Source organism: Lissotriton vulgaris, chromosome 9, assembly GCF_964263255.1.
Source record: "Lissotriton vulgaris chromosome 9, aLisVul1.2, whole genome shotgun sequence".
Taxonomy (NCBI): Eukaryota; Metazoa; Chordata; class Amphibia; order Caudata; family Salamandridae; genus Lissotriton; species Lissotriton vulgaris.
Window position 1 is genome coordinate 307,458,867 of NC_141697.1, and position 23,312 is coordinate 307,482,178.

The 23,312-nt window shown below is 41.8% G+C and overlaps 1 protein-coding gene across 1 annotated transcript in view; it reads left to right on the forward strand.

Moving 5' to 3' along the window:
• FLRT2 (fibronectin leucine rich transmembrane protein 2) overlaps window positions 1–19,044 on the forward strand; it is a 142,694-nt gene extending 123,650 nt beyond the window's left edge. The window contains exon 2 of the mRNA XM_086937603.1: window positions 16,512–19,044. Within this exon, the coding sequence (XP_086793729.1) occupies window positions 16,882–18,879 (1,998 nt within the window). The 5' untranslated portion in view covers window positions 16,512–16,881 and the 3' untranslated portion in view covers window positions 18,880–19,044. The remainder of the gene's footprint in view (window positions 1–16,511) is intronic.
• Window positions 19,045–23,312: the final 4,268 nt, after the last annotated feature.

Below are 23,312 nucleotides of genomic sequence, written 5' to 3' on the forward strand. Positions count from 1 at the left end.
TTGTTACATCACATGCCATTACAACGCAAGTCGTTACAACGACTTGCTGTAGAGGGGGCGCTGGAGTTTGGAATTGTATAATTTACTATTCCAACTCCAGTGTGTGCAACTGTAGGGGAGATGTTGGATTTTCATTGAAAATCCAACACCTTCTGCCCCCTACAGAAAGTAGTTGTAACACAATGCATCATTGTAACGACTTGCGTTGTAATGGCATGTGATGTATTGCATGTATTGTAAACAATGTTTCTCCTCTCCACCTGCTGCACCATTGATAGATGCGCCCTGTAGGGAGTGCTAACTGATGACACAGTCTATGCACATATTTGTGCTGATGGGTGGTGTTTTAAGTACTTGAAGAGTACATTTTCTTTTTATTAATATTCCAAATATCAGGTAGAAATTGTTACAATTGTCATTGTTTTTACCAAAATGTTCAGCAGTAAAACTACAGCAACTAGACAAAGTTTCACAATTTTCTATACATTTTTACTGAGGTTAGAAATCAGAATGGGATTTTACACACCAACAGGGATGCTTCATTACAACTTAACCCACGTTGTTCGAGATTAACAAATAGGCAAAGAAGGCACCGGCCTATGGGCCCCACTACTTTTAGGGGCCCTGTGACAACAGATCAAAATAATTTTGGTTTGATCTTGAAAGGAAACTACAATCAAGCTTTCTTAAATTGTTTCCAAAAGATAGAAAAAAATATTCCACTCAAAGAAACAAAAACCTGGCCACTGAATAGATCTTGCAAAAGGTAGATTTCCAAAATGTCCTGAAAGCTTTCACCACAAACAAATTGAGGAAAGTGAATATATAAAGTTGTGTTAGTTTATTACATTTTTTAAAAATGAATAACAATAATAATTTTTAATGTTTCGTTTTGTGTAATAAAATTGCTTTATTAAAATTGTTAGTTGGTAAAATAAAATATTGTGAGACGATTCGCGAGGGGGGGGCGAAATTTCGTCTGTCTAGGGGCATCTACAGGGTTTAATCTGGCACTGAGTCCTTATGCAAATCCGATCTCCAACAGCAGGAATCTCAAGTGCACTCCTTTGCGAAGGGCTGACAACCAACATATATTATTTTGTATTCACATGGTCTGTGTAACCCTCTCAATGATGAGGTCTTACTTTATTAAGTCGCTGCATGTAACATTCAAAAATGCCCCACTCATGCCACAGGGCAGGAAAATGCAATCTCCTCCCAGAAACACAGCAAAGGGAAGAAACTATGATGGTTGCTTCTCCACCAGACAAAGTAATAAAAACCTTGTGCACTTCAGAAGTTATCCTGGAAATATATGCTTGTCTTGGAGCTAAAAGATGTGCATTCAGACATGGGAACACGGCTGCCATGTTTATTGCTGTACGCAGAGAGGTTAATGACTCGACAGACAAACCCGAATGCGAGTCGAGAAGTACTCCCTTCGCTCTGCAAAGATTAATTCCACATTTCTCTGTTCGTTGGCCCATACAGATTGTTCCCAAAGGCAATAACTTGCTCAGATGGATCACCTCTGTCACGGTAAGAAAACTAGCTTTAGACTTATTTTTTAAACGCAGAAGCATATTGAGTGCCTCAATAGAACGTAAAAAACACAGACTGAAATATGTCCACGAATGTCTCTGAAGACAGTTCGTGCCTCATTGAAGAACCGGAATATTCGCACAGGCTAGACAGCAGCTTCACTCCTTTTACGAGGCGCAGACAGTCAGTTGCTGTGCCTTTCCAAAGCTGTAGATTTACGTGCTTTCCATCCTAAGGAAAAAGCCTTGTAGGTTCAGAATTTGCCAGTGTGTCTCATCTATTTGAGAATCTGCTCCTCTGACCTTCAAAGTGACTTTGCCTTTTCTGCAGCAAGTGGTTCGAACTTGAGAACATCTGCTTCCCGGTGGCTTTTATAAACTGTTTTAAAACATTTTCTTCATTGTATTTTATTTAACCCCTTCCATGCTGATGACGGAACCGCTCCGTCATCAGCTACAGTTGAGCTGTGCTGATGACGGAGCGGTTCCGTCATGGCCCGGCCGCCGCGCCTGCGCGGCGCTGATTTCGCGCCTGCGCGGGCGTTCTAATGAGCGGGGCGGGTCATGACGGAACCGCTCCGTCACCAGCACAGCTCAACTGTAGCTGGTGACGGAGCGGTTCTGTCACCAGCATGCGGCGGCCGCGCGGCCGCCCCGCCCCTTTAGCGCTGCGGCGGAATAGCCGCCGCAGCGAAGGGGTTAAAGCTTAGAATACATCAACGAGCTCAGGGAAAAACATCCATCTCAGGCCATAGGATTTATTTTTCTCCAGATTTCACTTCACCAGAGGAAGTTTCAAAATGGCTCATCATCCAAATGATTGGGGGACTTATTTATGAGCCCTTGCGTCACTTTTGCACCACTGTGCGTCACGTTTTTGTGACGCACCAGCAGTGTAAAAAATGCGCATTGTCGCACCATATTTACAAAGTGACGCATCTAGGTAGATGCATCACTTTGTAAACCTCTATGCCACATTATACCTGCGCCAGGTATAGTGTATGCGGGGGGTCCTGCGCCAGGTATAATGTATGTGGTGGTTCTGACGCAAGAAAGGGTTGTAGAAGTGACGCAGTGAAATCTATAAGATTTCACTGCGCCACTTCTAGGACGCAAATGCATCAATATCTTACGCCTGCCTCATGGCAGGCGTAAGACTGACACAGGCACATTTAACATGGGACTTGCCCATGTTGAATGACCCATTGCTGGAGTTGCGACACTTTTGTGACACACCCCAGCAATGCGTCATTTTTGCGCCTACAGATGCGTCAGAAATACTGACGTATCTGTAATTCCTTGCGACATGATGCGTCATTCTGTAAATATGACGCATCATTGGTGTTGCAAGGAGGGCGCAATGTAAAGTGACGCATCGCTGTTTTCTCACAGTGATGCGTCACTTTCCATAAATGAGGCCCTGGATCTTTTGCACCTTGTTATAGAAGACTGACTTTGACACACAAATTTGTTTTTGTATTGCATAAAAATGCAGTATAAACTATTCCTTCCTCAGGCAGCATTAAACATAGCATGATATGTATGTGTTCATTGTTTCATCTAAAACTAACTTCTATAGGCCAATAACTCTTTCTAATTTTGCTATCCGAAAAATGTCACACTAACTATATTGAACATTGATCCAGGTGCAACAGCAGGGTATTCCCTTTTTGGGGTACCTTGTGCAATTTGTCATAAGAGAGGGTACACTGTCCCCCCGCGTGGGCTGTACAAAACTCATTGCATTGTCAAAAGCACATGCAATGTTTGCTCTTCCTTCACCTCACATTCCCTGTTGCCTAAAATGTTTTGGGAGGTCTGGACCTGCACAGGGGAGCTTAATGTTTATACCAATGCTTAGCACTCTTCACGTGGCACATGCCACATAACTGCCATTGTCCTATGCCAAAATTCCAGGCCAGAGCTCCCTGTGACACGTAGCACATATCTGAAGCTTAACCCAACCAAGTTAGAATTACTGGTATTTACCAAGAACAACAAAGATCCTGCCTCAATGACATGAACCATGATGGCTTCAAACTCCACCTTTCACCGAGGGGCAGGTCACTTAGATTCACCCTGGACCCCAACCTCACTCTCAAATAAGTTACCAAAAAACAAAAATGGCTTGGTACCTCTATTTTCCCAAAAAAGTAAAAAATGTTTCTTCCAGAATGCAACTTCAGAACTTCTCTTCAAGCCTATGTTCTCTTGCATCTGGATGGTGCTACTGCACTACTCCATGGCCTCCTAGCGTTCACACTGAAGTCTCCAACATGCTACAGCATGTATCATTCAGGGCCTGAATAACTTTGTCTTGTTGGATCCCATTGGGTCACCTTGCTGGCCTGCACAATCTTCAAAACCAGCTACATCATTTACACAGATATGTTTTAATTCATTGGCAAAGTGGGCAATTACTCAGGGCCTTCACCTTCTTAGTGGGCCCCTGTGAAAGTGATCCTTCTGTCATCTCTATTTCTTTACTTCAACCACTCTCACTCTAACTGCCAATCTCTACCTCTCATCTCTCTCTACCCAGGGGCATTCAAAAGACTTTTGAGACACCAGGCAAGACACATTACAGCTGTTTTTGTATGCCCTGAGTACATATCAATATTATCTGGCATCGTGTGAGCCTTGAATTAGCAGAACATGTGTAATAAACCTCAACATTGTCCAAACATGGGGCCCATAAATATGTCTTGCTAGGGCCCCAACATCTTTAAAAAAACACTGAATTTACAGTCATAATGACCAGCACTCCTGCTTATCTTGCAGGCCAAGCTGTGGTGCTTCTCGGCACAGGGCACCATCGGACTGCAGACTAAGAAGCTTAAAAAAGAAAAAACAAACCAGCAGGCCTTTCAATATTTTCATCCAGGATCTGGAACAGCATTCCCATATCCATCAGGACCACCCAAACTCGGTTCCTGGAAAGAGTTGAAGACTCACCTCTTTAACACACACTCTATGTCAATGCACTCACCATCCACAACCCAGTTTCCCCTCATATTACTTGTTATCTTGATACTTTTCTTTAACCATGTACAGATCTCCGCTGTCTTTTGGTTACGTTTGCACTATAGAAATACCACATTCATATACATATACCAATAAACATTTAACGACATTTTATTTAAAGGGGGAACGGGGTGCGGGGGTAAAAAAATGCACAGATTTGTTTACACTGGTGAAACCCGCCTGAAAACAAATGAAGCCACTTCTGTTCAGGTCCCCTGCCCCCGCTCAATATGCATACATTAATGGGCCAGCCCAGCGAGAGAAAGGGAGTAACACCTCTGCCTAGTTATAAAAGGGAATGGACACCCATCTGTCTCCAGAGAGGCCACTCAAGCACCTACTGGCGGCATCGAAAAACGCAGAAACCGCCCAAATATACCCCCGGGCTGCCCAAAAAAGCAACCCACAGCTAGAGCTCAGATACCGGCCTCTCGGCCAAGAGTGCCTGCATTGACAAATCCAACCCTGGTGGAAATGCACACCCAGGTTGTAGTCTTAACTTTTCGGCATGACACTTTCAGATGGACTTTTCTCTTTAGGTTGGTTCAATGTCAACATTCAGCAGACATACGAGGAAGTGAAAAAAGAGGTTCAAATACTAAACTATGTCTTAATGAAACAGCATCAACATGGAATGGAAAAGATTCCATTGTCGAAATTCAAGGTTAACATATAACCACAAATTAGTCAGCTTTAACTATAACATATTTATTTTAAACCTGCATACAACTTTTTCTTTAAAACAGAAAAGCCAGTGTAGTGCTTTTAAGTTTTAAATGTTCAAGTACATCTCCGTTCTCGCTCGATTGTATTTCTTTTTCAGGTTTTCCTCTTAAGTGCGTTAACATTACTGTAACAGGTTTCGTTATTGACTGCGCTGGGATAAGGTCAATAACAGAATTCGTAAGTGATGGATTGCTCAGCATGGGCCACGCTGTAAGCCAATGGAAAAACATGTCCCTGTGACATTATTCCTGTCGCATTGGTAATCTTTGCAAGGTGACGTGGTTCTGTGCTTGTTCAGGCCTTTGGCTGCCGTATAGATTTCACTGTAAGATCAGCGGGTGCAGCGGAATCAATGGGGAGGAAAGGTGCTGCAAGCTAAACACAGTGATGTAAGACACGCACCGGAAGTAATAACCGTTGCGCTGACTTCAAAAGCAACATGTCAAACGCTGAGAATCCAGACTGGTCCTAATTCAAAATGGCCTTACTTCGAACAGGCATGTCGCTGGCAGGATGGCTCAGTGAGTTGAACGCGTGCTTCTGAGATGTGCATTGCTCTACAGGTTACTTGTATGAATACCGTCAAAACTGTCTCAGCCATCCATCTTTCTGAGGTTGGCAAATTGGCGAACATTGAGCAGAATAATAGTGGTACCTATTATCCACAGCTGCTTAGAAACAGTAAAAGTGTGGTATAAAGCACTATACAAAGTTATTAATATAAAATTTGCATTGCTAGAGTGATGTCTTTGGCTGCTCCCTGCCAGGTAGGACCTGATTGCGCTCATCCGTGTGCTGTGCGTCTCAGCGCTATAAACGGGGATCGCAATCTTGATATCCATACATCACAGTTCTACACCAGCGCAAGCCGAAGCAATGAATAACAGCTCTTTGAGATAACATAAAGCCTTTTTTATTTTTTTATGGTCCATTTAATGGACATTCAGAGTTCAAACAGAATACAAGCTGCCTCTGACTCCAATGTCAGGCTGATTGAAATACCTGTATTTAACAGATAGGATCTCGGACGAGAATAGGAGGCTCTGGTCCACTGGAAGGAGCTATTAAATGAGTGATTTGATGTACGTTTGTAAGTACTTGTAACAGAGTGGAATAAAGTGGTGTGAGGCAGGAAATTAAGATAGGAGTTGTTTTTCCCTTGGTAAAGTGTTTTTTCTCTCCATCTCTGTTCAACTGAACGTCTAGCAGTTCTGTTGTGTTTGCTTCCTTTGAGGGCTCTCTGGCACCTTGGCTGGTCCAGGTCGATCCAATCACCTTCTAGCACTGACTGGCTTATCTGCAGATCCACTGTAATTATACAGTAAGGAGGGCCAATTATGTGTGAGGGGTTCACTCATTACGCAGAAAGAAAAGGCGAATTAAGTGCCATATGGTGGCACTTTTTTTTATAGCATTACCATATTAGTTTCTCTTTTTTGACATTTTAAACATTAACTGGGCAAAGGTTTCACCTAATTAGTACCCTTTTGACACTCAAATACAGCAATAAGCAACAGAAAGATGCCCAACCGACGTTTGTGAAGGTTGTTTCACTGCATGGCAACACATGTTGCTGCATTTTGAATACCTTTAGATCCATTTGAGCTAGATCTTTACATTTTTAAACCTGCAGATAATGGATTATGTGGCAAATGTGGCAAATCTATAACTGCGATATACACTGCAGCTGCAAAATCTCATACAATTCCAGTGGCCCTGCTTATATTTCATCGCACAGTTTCTGCTTGAACCTAGGAACCCGGATCAAACTTACTAACCTTCCCATGAGTGTGTGGCAGGACAATCTTCACTGTATGTACTTCAGAATTCCTGATAATTAAAGCTGTTATAAATTCAATTTATAGAACTGGAATTGAGAAACTCATGTATTTATGCACTAAAAGTAGTGCATGCATGCAAGGGGGGGGGGGGGCTTGTGTTTTTTCAGACCACGTCAGGTATGAATTTGTGGTGAATGACCAGCATATGTTTCATATATTGAATAATAAATGAGAGTAAATATTTGCGATTGCACTATTGCCTAATTTGGTTCGCTTGCAATGTGTCAAACGACTTTGAAAGAGGAAAGGCAAGTGTTCAATTAGCCCCACCTACAGAGAAGTGGCCGCTATTTAGTTTCCTCAAACTAAGATTGTTACTTGAAATGTGGGATTCAGTTTGTTATCAGATCATCTTGCCAAAAAGTTGAACCCTGACATTGTACATACATACTGCAAGTGTATCCAGGATTGTTGTAGAGAACATCAAATCCAAACTATCGATGGGTCACAATAGCATCACCATAATACCAAGGGACAAAATATTGCACAGGTAAGTACACAGAAGAAGATAAGAATGTTATCATCCTAAGCTCCACGTGTACATACCTCGAAGATATATATTTTTATATATATATATATATACACACACACACACACACACACACACACATATATATATATATACATCCCAAATTAATCTCCAACAAAGACGATTTTCGAGCCCACTGATCCAGGTAAAGGTGGAAATGCACTTAATATAGGCGTGATTTGTACTTGAGTTCAATGTGTTACATTTCAGCAATCCTACTATTAGCTCGTGCTAGCATCGAGTAAGGACGCTCATTCCCTCTCAACAGTCCCAATAGGAACTCTATAATTTGCCCTCTAACAGGTGCATCAGGTGAAAACTTCACACTTTATTACAAAAAAATGAAAAAGAAAAATAATACCTCTTTCCTTCAAACTAGGAAAATAGACTTCATCTGATTTTGCTTTTCTGTTCTAAGAGTTTTATTTTTTACAAGAAATGTCACTGTGTTTTTCGATGACATTATTTTGGTCACTCTAAAAGATAGTAAGCAATGTGACTTTACAGCTTCAGAAAGGACACTCCACAGCAGAGAAAATAAAGTCAGTAATATAATCCAAGTAGCATTTTCCAATCTCACATCATATCACACAATTAGAAAAAAAAAAAGTCGACACCTGACTAAAATAACCTGGTGCGCAGCACGGTAGCCGCCGCGGCCCGTTGGCTAAGCTCCATATTTCCATGAGCGGGATTTAGCTGAGGCGAATGACAGATTTGCCATTTGAATGCATAATAATAGACTTGAAAATTATTCCGGAGGCCTAATGTAACTCCAGCTGTTCCAGCCTTCAGGCTGCTACCTGACGAGCCTTATAAATAAATATACCAATCTTTTACCGCGCACTTTCCCCATTGGAAGGCACTCGCAGCGACTAAATATGGCAGCCGCGCGGTTTCGTAGCAGTAGGTTGGGCTTGAACAGGCTTGATGACAGTATTTATCTTTGCAAAAGATAATTGTGTTCAGTTATGAGCGATAATGATTATATTACGCGTTCCACGTGAAAGTTCTCAGCCCACACGGAATTCGCACGTCCTTTGCCGGCACTTTTCCAATAGCTCTTACAGACCAGTAAGTTGACAGAATGACATTCTTCTGGATAAAAAAATAAAAAAGAACATTTCTTGAATTAAAAGCAAGGCCACCTTTCATTCACGCGCTGACGCATTCTGCAGTTGACTTTAATGGGTTCATGTAACATCCTGTGCTAGCAGCTCCCATTGCCTCTGTCAATAAGATGTCAATCATGTTTCTCGTCCAGCTCCTTTTAAGCTTTTTATTATTGAAAAACAAATAGAATAATTATAGAGAGGACGTCACTTCAACATTTGGGAATTAATTTAAGCATAATAACATGTTACATGGTTAAGATATGTAGGGTCTGCACAGAACTTTGCATCTAGAATGCTTTTCTCAGAATCACTTAATTACAAGATATTTCTCATGAACAGGCCTGAGCAACAACTTATCAATATTTTATTAAATTATATCTACACTGCCATCCACACGAGTAATCAAATCAAATTAAATAAAGCTTTATTCGAATATTAGTGAAATAATCATAAAAGCACATACAGAATAAAAGCAATTTAAAGCACACCATAAAAAGTATATTCACGTAGAAGGCTGGGTGTGTGTCAGCATGAATTGGCGAATCATTCAATTCTCGAGTATAAAACCACAATTTACTTGGCCATAGACTTTCCACAAGTGAAAACATTTTAAGACATGACATATAAAGTACAGACACATTATAAACTGGATAGGCTTCGGCATGAATTGGCTAATCATTAGGTTCAGAGGTTTAAAGGTGCTTTATTACTAGAACATAGACTTTCCACAGGTGAAAACCGACTTTAAAAATGTAGATATAGATGCAATTAAAAGTTCATCCCCAAGCGATTGCATGACCAAAAATGCAGGGCGACATGATCGATGACCTAAAGATCTAAGAACAGGGAGAATCCATCTCTTTCTCTGAACTTGATAAAATTTATGGAAACATAAAACGTGCATGGTGGTCTGGGCTGATAACTCATCGCATGAACATTTGATTAGCACTCTGGACCAGTCATTCATGGCTGGGAAGCTGAGAGATCTATGAATAATACCCAGCCTAAAACGGGTAAGCCAGAATCTGTCATAAGCGGAGGTGGCCAGTTTCAGATATGGCTGCATCTTAGGGTAGATCAGGATGTGTTTGGCTAGAACAGTAATTTTGTAGATCTCTGAGTTAAATCCAAGATTTTCTACAAAGTGAAAACAGCTTTGTTTAAATTCTTTCTTGTCTAAGTTGGCTAAAATTGATGGGTCGTCAAAATATTCCTGATGGCCCATTCTACGCAAAAAGTCTCGGACATATTTCAGCCAACCTATTCGAGAAATTCCATCCATCCCACAACAATCAGTAATCATTTGGCGATTTAAAACAGTCTGCTCAGTAATCCAAACACGATACCAAAGAAGAATTGGTTGGATACGGATTACGTCCGTTATATATGGTAAACCAAGTTCCATATGAAAATTAAAAGTGGACACACATTCCAGAACAGCCAATAAAAATCTTAGGAATCTGTTTTCCGCCATCTGAAGAGCGGTCGCATCGACGTGGCCCCAAATGCCTGCCCCATAGGTTGCAATTGCAACACATTTAGCTTTATAGATTTGAAGCAATTCCGGGGGCGGGCGTTTACCCAGTTTCCTGCTAAAGTTTCCCCAGGCGGCCAAAGCCTTTAAAAATAAAAATTTCCTGGATTGAATGGCCTGGGACCATGAGCCAGTATGATCGAATAAGACCCCCGGCTAAGAAAAGATTTTAGAACATTCTAGGCGGTTTTGCTCAAGAAAGAACGAGCGAGCGCTCTTACTCCCTGGTCCACATTTTAAAATAAAAGTTTTGGAGGTGTTGACTGAGAGACCCAAATTGGACATAAAATTAGCGAAACTAGAAATATCTTTCTGTAAGCTATTCGGGGTGCGAGCCATAAGTACAGCATCGTCCGCAGGGAGTGGACACTTCCCCACCAATGGAAGGTCCTCGCATTCGTCCATCAGAACCCTTCCTAAGTTGAGAATATACAGTATAAATAGGAAGGGTGCCAGGAGGCAACCTTGTCCCACTCCTCTTCCAATGGTAAAGGGATCAGTGACATCACCCCCTGCCCCATAGCAAACTTTGGCCCTGGCCCTGGTATAAAATTGTCTCATAAAGGAAATGAGACTAAGGTCCACTGACATGCATTCCAAAATCACCCAAGTTTATCATGGATAACGCAGTCAGAAGTCGCGGTTACATCCACAAACGCCAAGCACAATTTACCCCCCTTGGCCTTAGTGTACTTTCCAATTATAAGATCCAAGTTTAAGCATTGATCAATGGTCCCCAGCCCCTTACGGAAGCCATATAGGATGTTGCTGATTATTTGATGGTCATCTGCCCAATCCTGTAGTCGGGCTAAGAGAACTCTCCCGATTATTTTAACATTTGAATCTAGTAATGAAATCGGCCTGTAACAGGCCGGGATATGCCTGTCCCCTTTTTTTAAAGATGGGTACTAGAATTGATTCGCTCCAGGTTGGGGGCAAACCAAGGGAACTACATGCATTGATTACCTGCTTTAAAATGGGTCCACAGGACTTAGAATTATACTTAAAAAGTTCCACAAGTATACCGTCAGGCCCTGGTGCCCCCCCCCCCCCCCCTTACTCAGTGTTATGGCCTCCATGATTTCACACAATTCAAATTGGGGGTGCAGAACAATACTTGTACTCTGTGATTTTATCCTATCGCCTACCAGGTCGTGAGTTAATAAATCAAGATGGGAACTATTATTATTATATAATTTAGAAAAATGCTCAACCCATTCTCCCCTCGTTATCGCATTTTCTATGGTTGTCCTCTCTGAATCAACTAAAAAAGGAGCATTGACTGCATTCCAGAAAGCGAATGAATCTCTCTGTTCGGAAGCTTTACGCAAGGCGGTCCAAGCTCCCTCCTTTAAAAGTTTTTTCCTTGACGCCTGTGCAAGTTAGTATTTTCTTCTAGCCTCTTTTATCTCATGTTGAATTTTAACAGTTCTATGAAGGGCTAGTTTAAGAGCGGAATGAGCTTCCGTACAGCGAGAGTCGAACCAACCCCTCTTTTGTGGGATCGCACGTTTTGAGTTTATGTGAAGAGCATTATTCACGAACTCAGCAATTATAGAGTATCCCTCCACAATTTCCTTTAGTGGGATACCAGTACATAGGCACATATTAATAGTGTCCCTGCAATTAATGATAACCTTGGTCATGAATACGTCAGGATCAAGCTTCTTCCAACTCAGGGAATAACCATTTTGTCTAGCCAGGGTAATGTCTGTCACAACAGGAGTGGTAATTGCGGGCCTACCGATCACCTTAAAGTTAACCTTAACATTTATACTCTCTGGAAAATGGTCACTGAGGTAGATGTCATGGGTATGAATCTCTAATAGTCTGGATGCGTGTCTAGCAGATATTAAAATAAAATATATTAGAGAGAACAACCCTCTGCCATTAAAGGTCGGGTTAAAAGGGATCGGTGGGGGGGGGGGGCTACAGAGATTATTAGCACAGCCCAAGTCTTCTGCAGACAGAATTTCATTAAGCATGTCTCCCTGGGAAGAATGGATAAAATGGGGCATGATTGAATCGCGGTGTTGCTCCTGGCCGCAAACCCCGTTATCCTCCTGATGGCAAAGTGTGATGTTAAATTCCCCCCAGATAATAAACAGATCCTTTGAACTGGATGATTGTAACCCGTTGATGTGCACATTTATAACACTCAGAAAACCAGGTAGATCCTCGCAGGATGTATTATTATAAAGATTAACTATTACAATTCCTGTAAATGTATTCAAATTAGCCACCAGAATTTGAACATAACGATTAATTACCAGTGTTGCAATTATGCTAAAATTAAACAAATTTGAAATGTAAATGCATCCACACGAGTATCCTGGCTCAATAGGGATGTAACACCATCCTTGTAGTATCCGGAATGTAGGTAGGTAGGTAAATTAAATGACAAGGGAGCTGGGTAAATCCAGGGATTAACAGCTTTAGGACATTCAAGGTGGTCGTTAATAAAAGGAATGGAGACAGTAAGGGTACCGCCATACTCCGCTCCTTGGTAAGATACCAATGCCACTTAATATCGGGCTATTCTGGAAAATAGCACCTTGAAGCCTCCTTTATAGTGATTCTGTGCACCCCAACAGGAAAGAATGATTAAAGATCAGAAGTGCAGTTTGTGATTAATCAAGCAGTGCTCAACAATAGCAAGCCTGTGAGTGGCACTCTGGGTGAAAGTGCCAGCCACAGATATGTGTGTGCACACTGTAGAAAGCACTTTCAAATTCATCAAGGTTGGCTCGGAATGCAGGTTCAAATTACTGAAGGCTGATTCAAGCTTTCATACGTCGAAGTTTTATAAAATGAGCCCCATTGATCTCGAAACTGCTGCTGCTAGTCACCTGAAAAACAAGCATTGGCAAACCCAGCTGACCCTGCTTGCATTTTGAGCCCTGATTATCTATTAAAAAGCATGCTGCACTGTGAAAGCAGCAAACATGATTTCCTTCTGTATACAGTGCAGATAGGAGAAAAAATCTAATGCGTGATTACTCAAATTAGTTTCAGAATGGAAAATAATTCCTAATGCATTCCAATGCAAGCTCTCCACAGGAAATGGACTGACACAATAAACAGCCAGTAGCATGTGGTGAGAGAGGTATACTCCTCCAAGCAGAGCCAAAGTCCACTTTACATTTTAAAGAATTGGTCACAAAAGGTCTTGCAGACAGCTATGATGTCAAGCCAGTTCTCAAGAGGTCTTACTTCTGTGTATTTGCACAGATTTCTTGTGTTTTCTTAGCCCATACACGAGTTTCCCAATCATTCCAAATAGTTCCTTTGCGTTTCTAGTTCTACTTTTATTAAAAAAAAAATATCAAGACCATAATTGCCAGAATGCAAAAAAGTAAGCCACTGCTTCTCATTCATGGAATTTAGAAAATTGAGAGCAGTGTTTTATTTTCATGTCAGTTGAATGCTGACATTTTGAGCTTAGACACATTCAAAATGGATTAAGGATTGAAATGTTATGACTGAGATTTTTTCAATGTACTGCTGACTCTCTGCCCGAGGGATCAGTCGCACTAGAACGGACCACCCCTCCAATTGTTGCTTTTGCTACAAGCCCTATTTGCACCTTTTAGAAGGCCTATAGCGTTTTTCAGCTTGTGCCATGTTGTTGTACAAAACACAGCTTTACTGAGCTGGTTTTAATGCCAAGAACACGACCAATAATATCTCTGTGCTGTTTATAGCATACAAAAAGGGGATTGTCTTGTCTCTGAGTGCTTGAGCAATAGGCTTTATGATTTTATTAACATGATTTATTGGATGTGTAACCAAACAGTAAGATCGTTGTGTACTGCAGTTTAAATATAGATATTAACACCTAATCAATGATAATCGAGTTTTAGTAATTGAAAAGAGGAAAGGAGTCAGCCCTAGCAATATTTTTGAATATGCTCATTTAATTACATTGGTGCGTCTGTGGGGGTACACGTACTTCCTAATGACATATCTGTGGCTCTTGAAGCAGAAAGATAGCAGCCCAGGTACTCGCATCAGAATACCTGCTGCCTACTGAGAAGTGCAATACTTTCCCTTTAAGTGTAGGACAGGGAAGGGCCAGTATTCCACCTTTCAAGCTATGGTGCAGGCAGGGCTTTAAGTGGGATGAAAAAACTGGGAGGTCTCTCAAAGGGGCGTGGCCGATGCAGTTAGGGGCGGAGTTTAAAAACCGTAAGCTAAAAATCTGTGCTTAGCATAGTGTGCCGCCTGAATGGCATTTTGTTGCTTCTGTGATTGAATCCAGATATATAATACAAAAAGTAAGATTAACTACAACAAGCTAGGGCTTTTGGCTTTGTCAATGGCTGTTAGTTGCATAAGATACATAAGCAACAACTCTGGCGTCCTTGCATATAATATTGAAAATACTTCCGTTCTGAAATGATGAGACTATAAAATAACTATGGTTATCTCACAGGCAGAAAAGGGTGGTATTGCTGCAGAGTTAACATTTTGTTTTCATCTAGAGGGTAAGGGAAAACATGGAGAGCCCGAAAGAGAGCCCTTTTCGCACCTGCTTTATCGAACTGCAGGTGCTGAGCACCAGCAAGATCCGGCCCACTTAAAGCCCTGGGTGCAGGTGCTCAGTATCTGGCACTACCTGTCCAGGTAAAGCACTGCACATCTGCTCCCTAAAGTAGACCACAGGTCATTATAACGATTGAACTTCTGAGTGAAAAATGTGTCTCCTAGGGAGAAACATGTTCCCAATTAGTATGTGCGTCCGAATGATGAAGTAACGACATACATGCTTCCCTCTGACAATTATTCCCAGCCTATTGTAACCAAAAGAAGTCACTCCACACTTTTTTCTTTTTTTTTATTTCTGTAATTTTTTATTGTAGAAAAATATATATTTACATGGAGCATAACATAAGAACTCCTCACTCTTTTCTAATGACCAAGGTGCTTGCCACTGACGAGCGCGCTTCCACTCTCCAACATGCTTCCCGTGACGAATGTTATCCCCCCTAATGACTAACGTTCTTCCAACTGACAAACTTGCTTCCAATAACCAAAATGCTTCCTATGACGAAAGTGCTCCCTAATGCCGAACGCGCTAACAGTGACCAACATGCTTGCCAATGTCGAACATGCTTCAGCTCGCTAACATGCTTCCTAACGTCGAACAGGCTTGCAATAACCAACATGCTTGAAGTGACGGATGTGCTTTCTACTAACAAACGTGCCTCGCAGTGACAACCTTGCTTCCTAATGATGAACGTGCTTCGTAATGAGGAACGTGCTTTCTCGTGGAAATTAAGCAGCCTACAACGAGCACGTGCCACGCAGCAAAATGCACGTGCTGCTAATAATGAATATCCAACCGAATATCATGGTGCGCGCTCTCTCTCTCTCTCTCACTCTCTCTCTCACGAGCAGCAATGAATTAAGGCTTTGAATAGGCACTTTCAATTCCGTAGATTTTTTGATATGCTATTAAAAAGTCAGGAAATAAAAGCACTTTTTTTCTCATTCGAAATGAATGCTACATACTATTTCCCAGACCACCTCTTCCCTTATTGAGCCATCACATTTTTTTGGTTGTTGCATTTTTCACTTTAATCTTCCTATGTGTTCAGTATATCCTTGATGTATTTAAAGTGGGCTTTTATCATTGGTGTTTTGGACTTTTAATCACAAAGTCAAGATGTAGACACATGTGGAGGCTCTGAAACTGAAAGTGCTCGATGAAGATGAACACAAATAGAGCAGGACTTCTCTAATTTACTTTTGAAAATTGGGATTGCTGCTGTAACAATGCACATTTCGATAATATAATTTAATTGCCAGAAATGAACAACCATGAATCATTCATGCTAGAGTGTCAGTTGTCAAGATAGAGGAAGTGGTCCACCGCTATGATTTAACAAATCGATACTTGCTGTTTATTTGTGTAGAGTTTTTAACATTTAAGTTTAAATACATAAGCAATTGAATATTTTATTTCTGGCCTTTGTAGCCTTTGGGATCTAAGTGTCTTTACCGTGAGCTTCTCACTTTCAAGGGGGACATTATTTTTATAGAAATGACAAATTACAAGGATTTTAATTGCATGGACTACTTTAATGTTCTTGTTCTCACTGGTACACTGAGAGAAAAAGTTGCACTGTGAAGTGAGAGCAGATTCTGATCTAAAATAACGTTGTTTCTCTCTCTTTGTCTCTCCCTATCTGAAAATAGATTTTTGCAGTCCGACACCAAGAAGACGGAAGGCTTGCCAACACAAAGAATTTGTGTGCGACACCGAAGAGGGAACTTTGCAGAAACTGTGCATTTTTTGTTCTACCAGCTAAGCGTGCAAACCTATTAATCGACCTTGCAGTTCCATTGGATGGAAGCAGTAACATGTTGAAACTTGGCTAATGGGCCCATGGCTTCGCATTCAACGACGTGGGACAGATCGTCATAATCGGATTAATTTCCTACTTTTGTGGCAAATATTACTCTCAACAAGAGCTCTAGCCACACCCATGGTGAAAACTTATTAAAATGGTTTGGTTTTGGTGACACTTTTCTTCCTGATTTCCTTTCAGATTTTTAGTGGTTTTGAATGTCTGAAATGGGCCCACAAAGAACAATGTGGCCCAGGGACTGGGTCTCTTTCCTAAAGTTGACGATTATTTCTTTGCTGGTGTTCTCCATGCAGATCTCGCGCATGACGGCCTGTCCAAGTGTTTGCCGCTGTGACCGAAACTTTATTTATTGCAATGAGCGAAGTTTGACCTCAGTGCCTCTTGGGATCCCAGAAGGGGTAAATGTGCTCTACCTTCACAACAACCAAATTAATAATGCTGGTTTCCCTGCAGAGCTGCACAATGTCCAATCAGTGACTACGGTCTACCTGTATGGCAACCAACTGGATGAATTCCCAATGAACCTTCCCATGAATGTCAGGGTGCTTCATCTCCAAGAAAATAATATCATGACGATCTCAAGAGTAGCGCTAGCTCAGCTTTTGAAGCTGGAGGAGCTACATCTGGATGATAACTCTATCTCAACTGTAGGGGTAGAAGATGGGGCCTTCCGGGAAGCTGTTAGCCTCAAGTTGTTGTTTTTGTCAAAGAACCACTTGAGCAGTGTGCCAGTAGGTCTTCCATTTGGTCTGCAAGAGCTCAGAGTTGATGAAAACCGCATTGCCATGATATCGGACCAGGCTTTTCAAAATCTCACCAGCCTGGAACGTCTGATTCTGGATGGTAATCTCCTTACCAACAAAGGGATAGCCGACGGCACTTTCAGCTATCTGCCCAAGTTGAAAGAATTCTCAATGGTCAGAAATTCACTTACCACTCCACCTGCCGACCTCCAAGGGACACATCTGGTGAAGCTCAACCTGCAGGACAACCAGATCAACCACATCCCAGTAGCGGCCTTTCGGAATCTTCACAAGCTGGAGCGACTAGATATATCCAACAACCAACTGCGCATGCTGACACCAGGGGTCTTTAACAGCCTCACTAACTTGAAGCAGCTTACTGCCCGAAATAACCCTTGGTATTGTGACTGCAGTATTAAATGGGTGACCGAATGGCTCAAATCCCTCCCTGCAGCCATAAATGTGCGGGCGTTTATGTGTCAGGGTCCAGAACAGGTCCGAGGGATGGCTGTAAGGGAACTTAATGTGAATTTATTATCATGTCCCACTACCACACCTGGTTTGCCCCCCATCACCTCTGCACCTTTGACAACTCTTCCCACCACACCGCCCCCTACATTGCCAGTTACTACACCTAGCATAAAGTACACACTTCCAACTCCCACAGAGATTATTCCTCCTACTGTGCCTGACAAGGAGGTCATCAGAAAAGTGACCCCTCCCATTACTGGACGAATTCTTCTCTCCATCCATTTTGTGAATGACACTTGCATCCAGGTGAGCTGGTTTTCTTTTTTTCCAGTGGTATCCTACAAACTCACCTGGGTTAAAATGGGCCATAGTTTGGTTGGGGGAATTGTACAAGAGCGGATAGTGAGTGGTGAAAAGGAGCACTTAAGCCTGGTGAACTTAGAGCCTAAATCCACATACAGAATTTGTTTGGCCCCCTGGGATTCTTTCAATGATCAGAAAGCTGGAGAAGACACTGTCTGCTCAGAAGCAACAACAAAGGCCTCTCTTTTGAACAATGGCAGCAACAGTGCCTCCAGTCATGAGCAGACAACACCACAGAGCATGGGCTCCCCATTCATGCTGGCTGGGTTGATTGGAGGAGCAGTGATCTTCGTTTTAGTGGTCCTGCTCAGCATCTTCTGCTGGCACATGCACAAAAAGGGGCGTTCCAGCTCTCAAAAGTGGAAATACAACAGGGGACGCCGGAAAGATGACTACTGTGAAGCGGGCACCAAGAAGGACAACTCCATCCTGGAGATGACAGAAACCAGTTTTCAGATTGTCTCCTTAAATAACGATCAGCTCCTTAAAGGAGATTTTAGACTGCAGCCCATTTACGCCCCAAATGGGGGCATCGGCTACACGGACTGCCACATCCCCAATAACTTGCGATACTGCAATAACAGCAGTGTCCCAGACTTGGAACACTGTCATACGTGATAGTGTGTGAAAGTGAAGGAACCAGGACAGTATGAACCTTTGGAAATTTACATTTGATAAATGTTTGCAGGTGCATTTGTGCATCTCAATTCTCTGTAATTTATACGGTGTACTATGTAATGGGATTTAAGATAAAAAAGTGCTATCTTTTCTATTTCCAGTCAATCGCAAACAGTTTTGTAACTCTTTGCTTTTTAACTCTTTCAAAAGAAAATGCGAAGTACTGTACAGGGTTGTAGACTAAGCACCCGAAGTCATGGCAACGGATGAGGAATGAGTCTTTCCTCTTATATTCATGTTTAATCACTTTGCTGTCAAAGCTGCCCCTTATTCCTTGATCTTTTTTCACCCTTTATAGGAAAAGGCAAACTAAATTTTTCAGAAAATGTTGTGGCTACTTCGGGAAAAAACACATCTTAAATAGAACATTTTTGAGTCTCATAGATTTCCCTTTTACTGGAGTGGATTTATTTGTGTCCACACATTGACTAACACTCCCCTTTCCTCCCCTCCCCTCCCCACCTCTCCTCCCCCCCTCCCCTCCTCTCTCCTCTCCTCTCCTCTCCTCTCCCCTCCACCCCCTCCCCTCCTCCCCCTCCCCTCCCCTCCCCTCCCCTCTCCTCTCCTCTCCTCTCCTCTCCTCTCCTCTCCTCTCCTCTCCTCTCCTCTCCTCTCCTCTCCTCTCCTCTCCTCTCCTTTCCTCTCCCCTTTTCCCCTCACTCCCCTCCACTTCCCTCCCCTCCCCTCCCCTCTCCTTCGTTTACGCTCTCCTCTCCCCTCTTCCCCTCCCCTCCTCTCCCCTCCCCTCTCCTTTGTTTACGCTCTCCTCTCCTCCCCTCCCCTCCCTTTCCTCTCCTCTCCTCTCCTTAGTTTAGATTCTGTGGGTGTTTAAGAAATAATTCCTAAAATTGATAAATTATTAACTATGATTCATGCACCCACAAACCCATCTTGCCTCATATCCATCAAATTTCTTGAATAGATATTACTCTCTCCTGTGCTTCTCGTTACACCTCTGCTCCCCAAGTTGGCCAGAGACACATGCATTTCTTTTTTTACTTGAGAATTCATCTGACCGTGCAGCTTCGTTCATATCCACCAGCATATATATTTCATTGAAATGTAGTCCAATCAATGAATGGCACAACAGGTATGGAAGGGAATGCAACAAGCAATGTCCTCTCATAACCAGGACCAACAGTGACTGTTGGCAAAACTGGGTCATACATCCAAGATAGATACGTTTAAAAAAATATCTTGGCCCAGATATAGTAAGGACATGCACTCACTCAAAGTGGGACAAAGTGACACAAAAATAACAACGTGATTTACTGTCCAGCGTAAAATGCGCTTTGCTGTTGGAAGATGAATTTTTTGTCAATGGAAAAACATATTTTCACCATGTTGTGTTGCTCTTTATCAAACGGGCGTGGAGGTTCAGGACCAACATGCTTAGATTTTGACGCAAAGTCGAACTGCTAAGGTAACCAGACTAGGCTTTGTATACAAAGTTAACACCTCCTAAAGCAAGAATTAACAAAGCAAATGTGTTTATTTATCAGATAAACTCATACAGTGAATGTGTATTGCAGGCACAGCAAACATCCAGGGCATAGGATTCTTCTGAGTCTCTATTGGCTTAGTCATTTGTACTGTCAGGGTATTCGTCCACTACACAGGAGCGGTCTGTGCAGGTAAGAGTGGTGGGGTGAGGGGGAGATAACAGATGGCGCTGAGAGAAAATTATTTATTTATTTAATTTTCCCTCTTCATCATCTGTCTAATCCCACCACCTTGCCCCATCGCTCTTACATGCACGGGCCGCTTCTGTCACTACACATCCTTTGCTAGACAGCACACTCTCACATCTGCACCATGATGGTGCAAAGCTGTACAACACACAACGCAGCCTGTTTGTGTGCCAGCAAAGGGGATGGCACTAGCAGCGTAACAATTGTAGCAGATGTGCTGTGTTTTCCACTTTGTGCAATGCAGCACAAAAAATTGGTTGCTGTGTTGCATAAAAAATTATTTAATCTTGCCCCTTGAATTTATATTTAAGACAGTGAAATTAAACCACGGTGTATTTGACTCTTTCACAATAACATGAAGAATTTAAGCCGCACGTATGATCAGTACTTAAGAGGGTTTGCTGAAATACAAGCAGTAGTGGTTGGCACAGGTAAGAGCGGTGGTCCGGGGAGTGGTCTGGGCTGGACCGGGGAAGTCAACATACGGCAGGATAAATAACATTAAATAAAAAAAAATTTAAAACACTTACCTTGCCCTCACCGCATCACCGAATTGGTGATGCGGCGAGCACAAGGTAAGCGCATTTTAAAAAAAAAAATGTAATATTACTTATCTCATCGTCCGTCGACTTCTCCAACACCAACCCCACTCTGTCCTGCCCCACCTCACCCCACCCCACTTCCTCACCGATTTTACCTGTGCCAGCCGCCCCTGAGTACAATGCACAATATTCAAGTGCATTATAATTACCTTTCTTGTGCAAACTACAAATTCAAACTGAATAATATCAATGGACATAATTATTTATACAGTACAAAAGGGGGTGGTGATGGACGGAGCATCCGAATCAATCAAATACTCACACCCAGTCATAATTAGTGATACTGCATATCTGGCTCAAAATGAAGCCAGATTGCTGGGTGTAGAAATGACAACGTATTTATAACAACCAGCGGCATGGAAAACTCAAGTAATTTGCTTTGACGTATTTACTTGAAATTCTGCAAAAAAAATCATGAAATTAGGTGAAATGTAAGTCATTTAGCACAAAAAAGTGCAAAAAACACTAGTGTCACGAACAACAGCCATCTTGCATTCTGGAAATTCACATTGCTCCAGTGCATTTTTAAGGTCATGTGGGGTAATGGCATGATTTTGGGTATTTTGCCTCAAAAAGGTCACGCAAAATTCACAAAAATTACACCAGTTTATACAAACATGACAGAAATATCACCTGGGATTACCAAGAAAAAAATAGAATCTATTAAGAAACATTGTAGAGATACACTAATACTATTTTATTCTGATTTGTAATTCAATTTTATAGCACTCGGAAGAGATGATATAAGTATTCATTTTGCCTTTTTTAGGATGCAATATTTCTCTAGGTTAGGATATATACCAGTGAAAGCAGCAGACATAAAGAGGTTTTCACTCATGGTATGGCACGATTCATTCCCAAACAGTCATGAAGCCACACTCAAAGTACTTTTCCTATATAGATATGAACTTGTTGACGTAGGTTGCCAATATTGAAATTGTAACCCACAGAATTAGATTTTTGTGAGTCAGCATACACTTGATTAAGTTGAAAAATGTTGTCTACAATTAGATGTTTCTGTTTGACTACATGGGAAATTCAACAATGGAAAGATTCTAGGATTCAAAAAGGTCTCACAGGTCGATAATGAAGGAAAAGGGAGATGAAAGAGGAGCACAAGGAAAAGGGAACGGAAGGTGTCTGGTCATGCAAGTCTATTAAGAATTCGGTATTCAGTAGGGTTCACAAAGGTTTCATAGGTATTTGACTTTCCTGTAAACACTTCTAAATGCAAGCTTTAAACAGTGGTATACATTTGTTTACAGGGTGTGAAAAGGAAAGGAATCATTCCCAGGTTTTATGAGGGGTTGGGTGCTAAAAGAGATTTCCCTAAAGAATAATTTATATTCCTTGTGCAATAAAAATAAATCAATGTAAGTGCCCTATGCTGCCTAACCTTAAATGGCCAGATTTGAAATGGTTGGGTAAAATATTTTGATGCTCATAAAAATTCAAAAATTATAAGAGAAAAGTAGAGTCACTGATTTGCTGGCTTCTTTATGATTTCGGTCCACATATTAAATCCCATTAACGGCCACCAGAAAATGATCTGGACGGGGTTGTCGCTGCAAACATTAATCCGAAAAGCAGGCTCCACTTTGCCATAGGTATTTCAATGGTTTGATCTAGAATGGCAGGTTATCCGGAAGCTACATGTCTGTGGGTGATGATGCCCTGTTCACATAAATGAGTTGTCTAGGTACTACAAACATTGGCAGCCTCTATTGAGAAGAATGTGCCTACCTACTGGGAGCAATTGAATGTTGAATCTTCTGAATATCCCACGAGGAAGACTAAAACAGGTCATATGAGAATCTATTGTTAACATTTTTGAATGCGGACAACGGACATAGATCACTGTAGGATGCATGGAACCATGCAGATGGTATTCAAATGGGCCAGTTATTCATTCAAGCTTCGAGGGTAGTTGCAATCCTTATGTCCCTGCAAACTCCTGTTCTCACCGTGTTGTGATTCATCTGGGGCAGTACCCACAAATGGTTATGAGCTGTAAAAAGAGAGTGGAATAGTTGGTGATCTGCTCTTCTTATTAAGCAATGTTCACCAGATCTAGTTATTA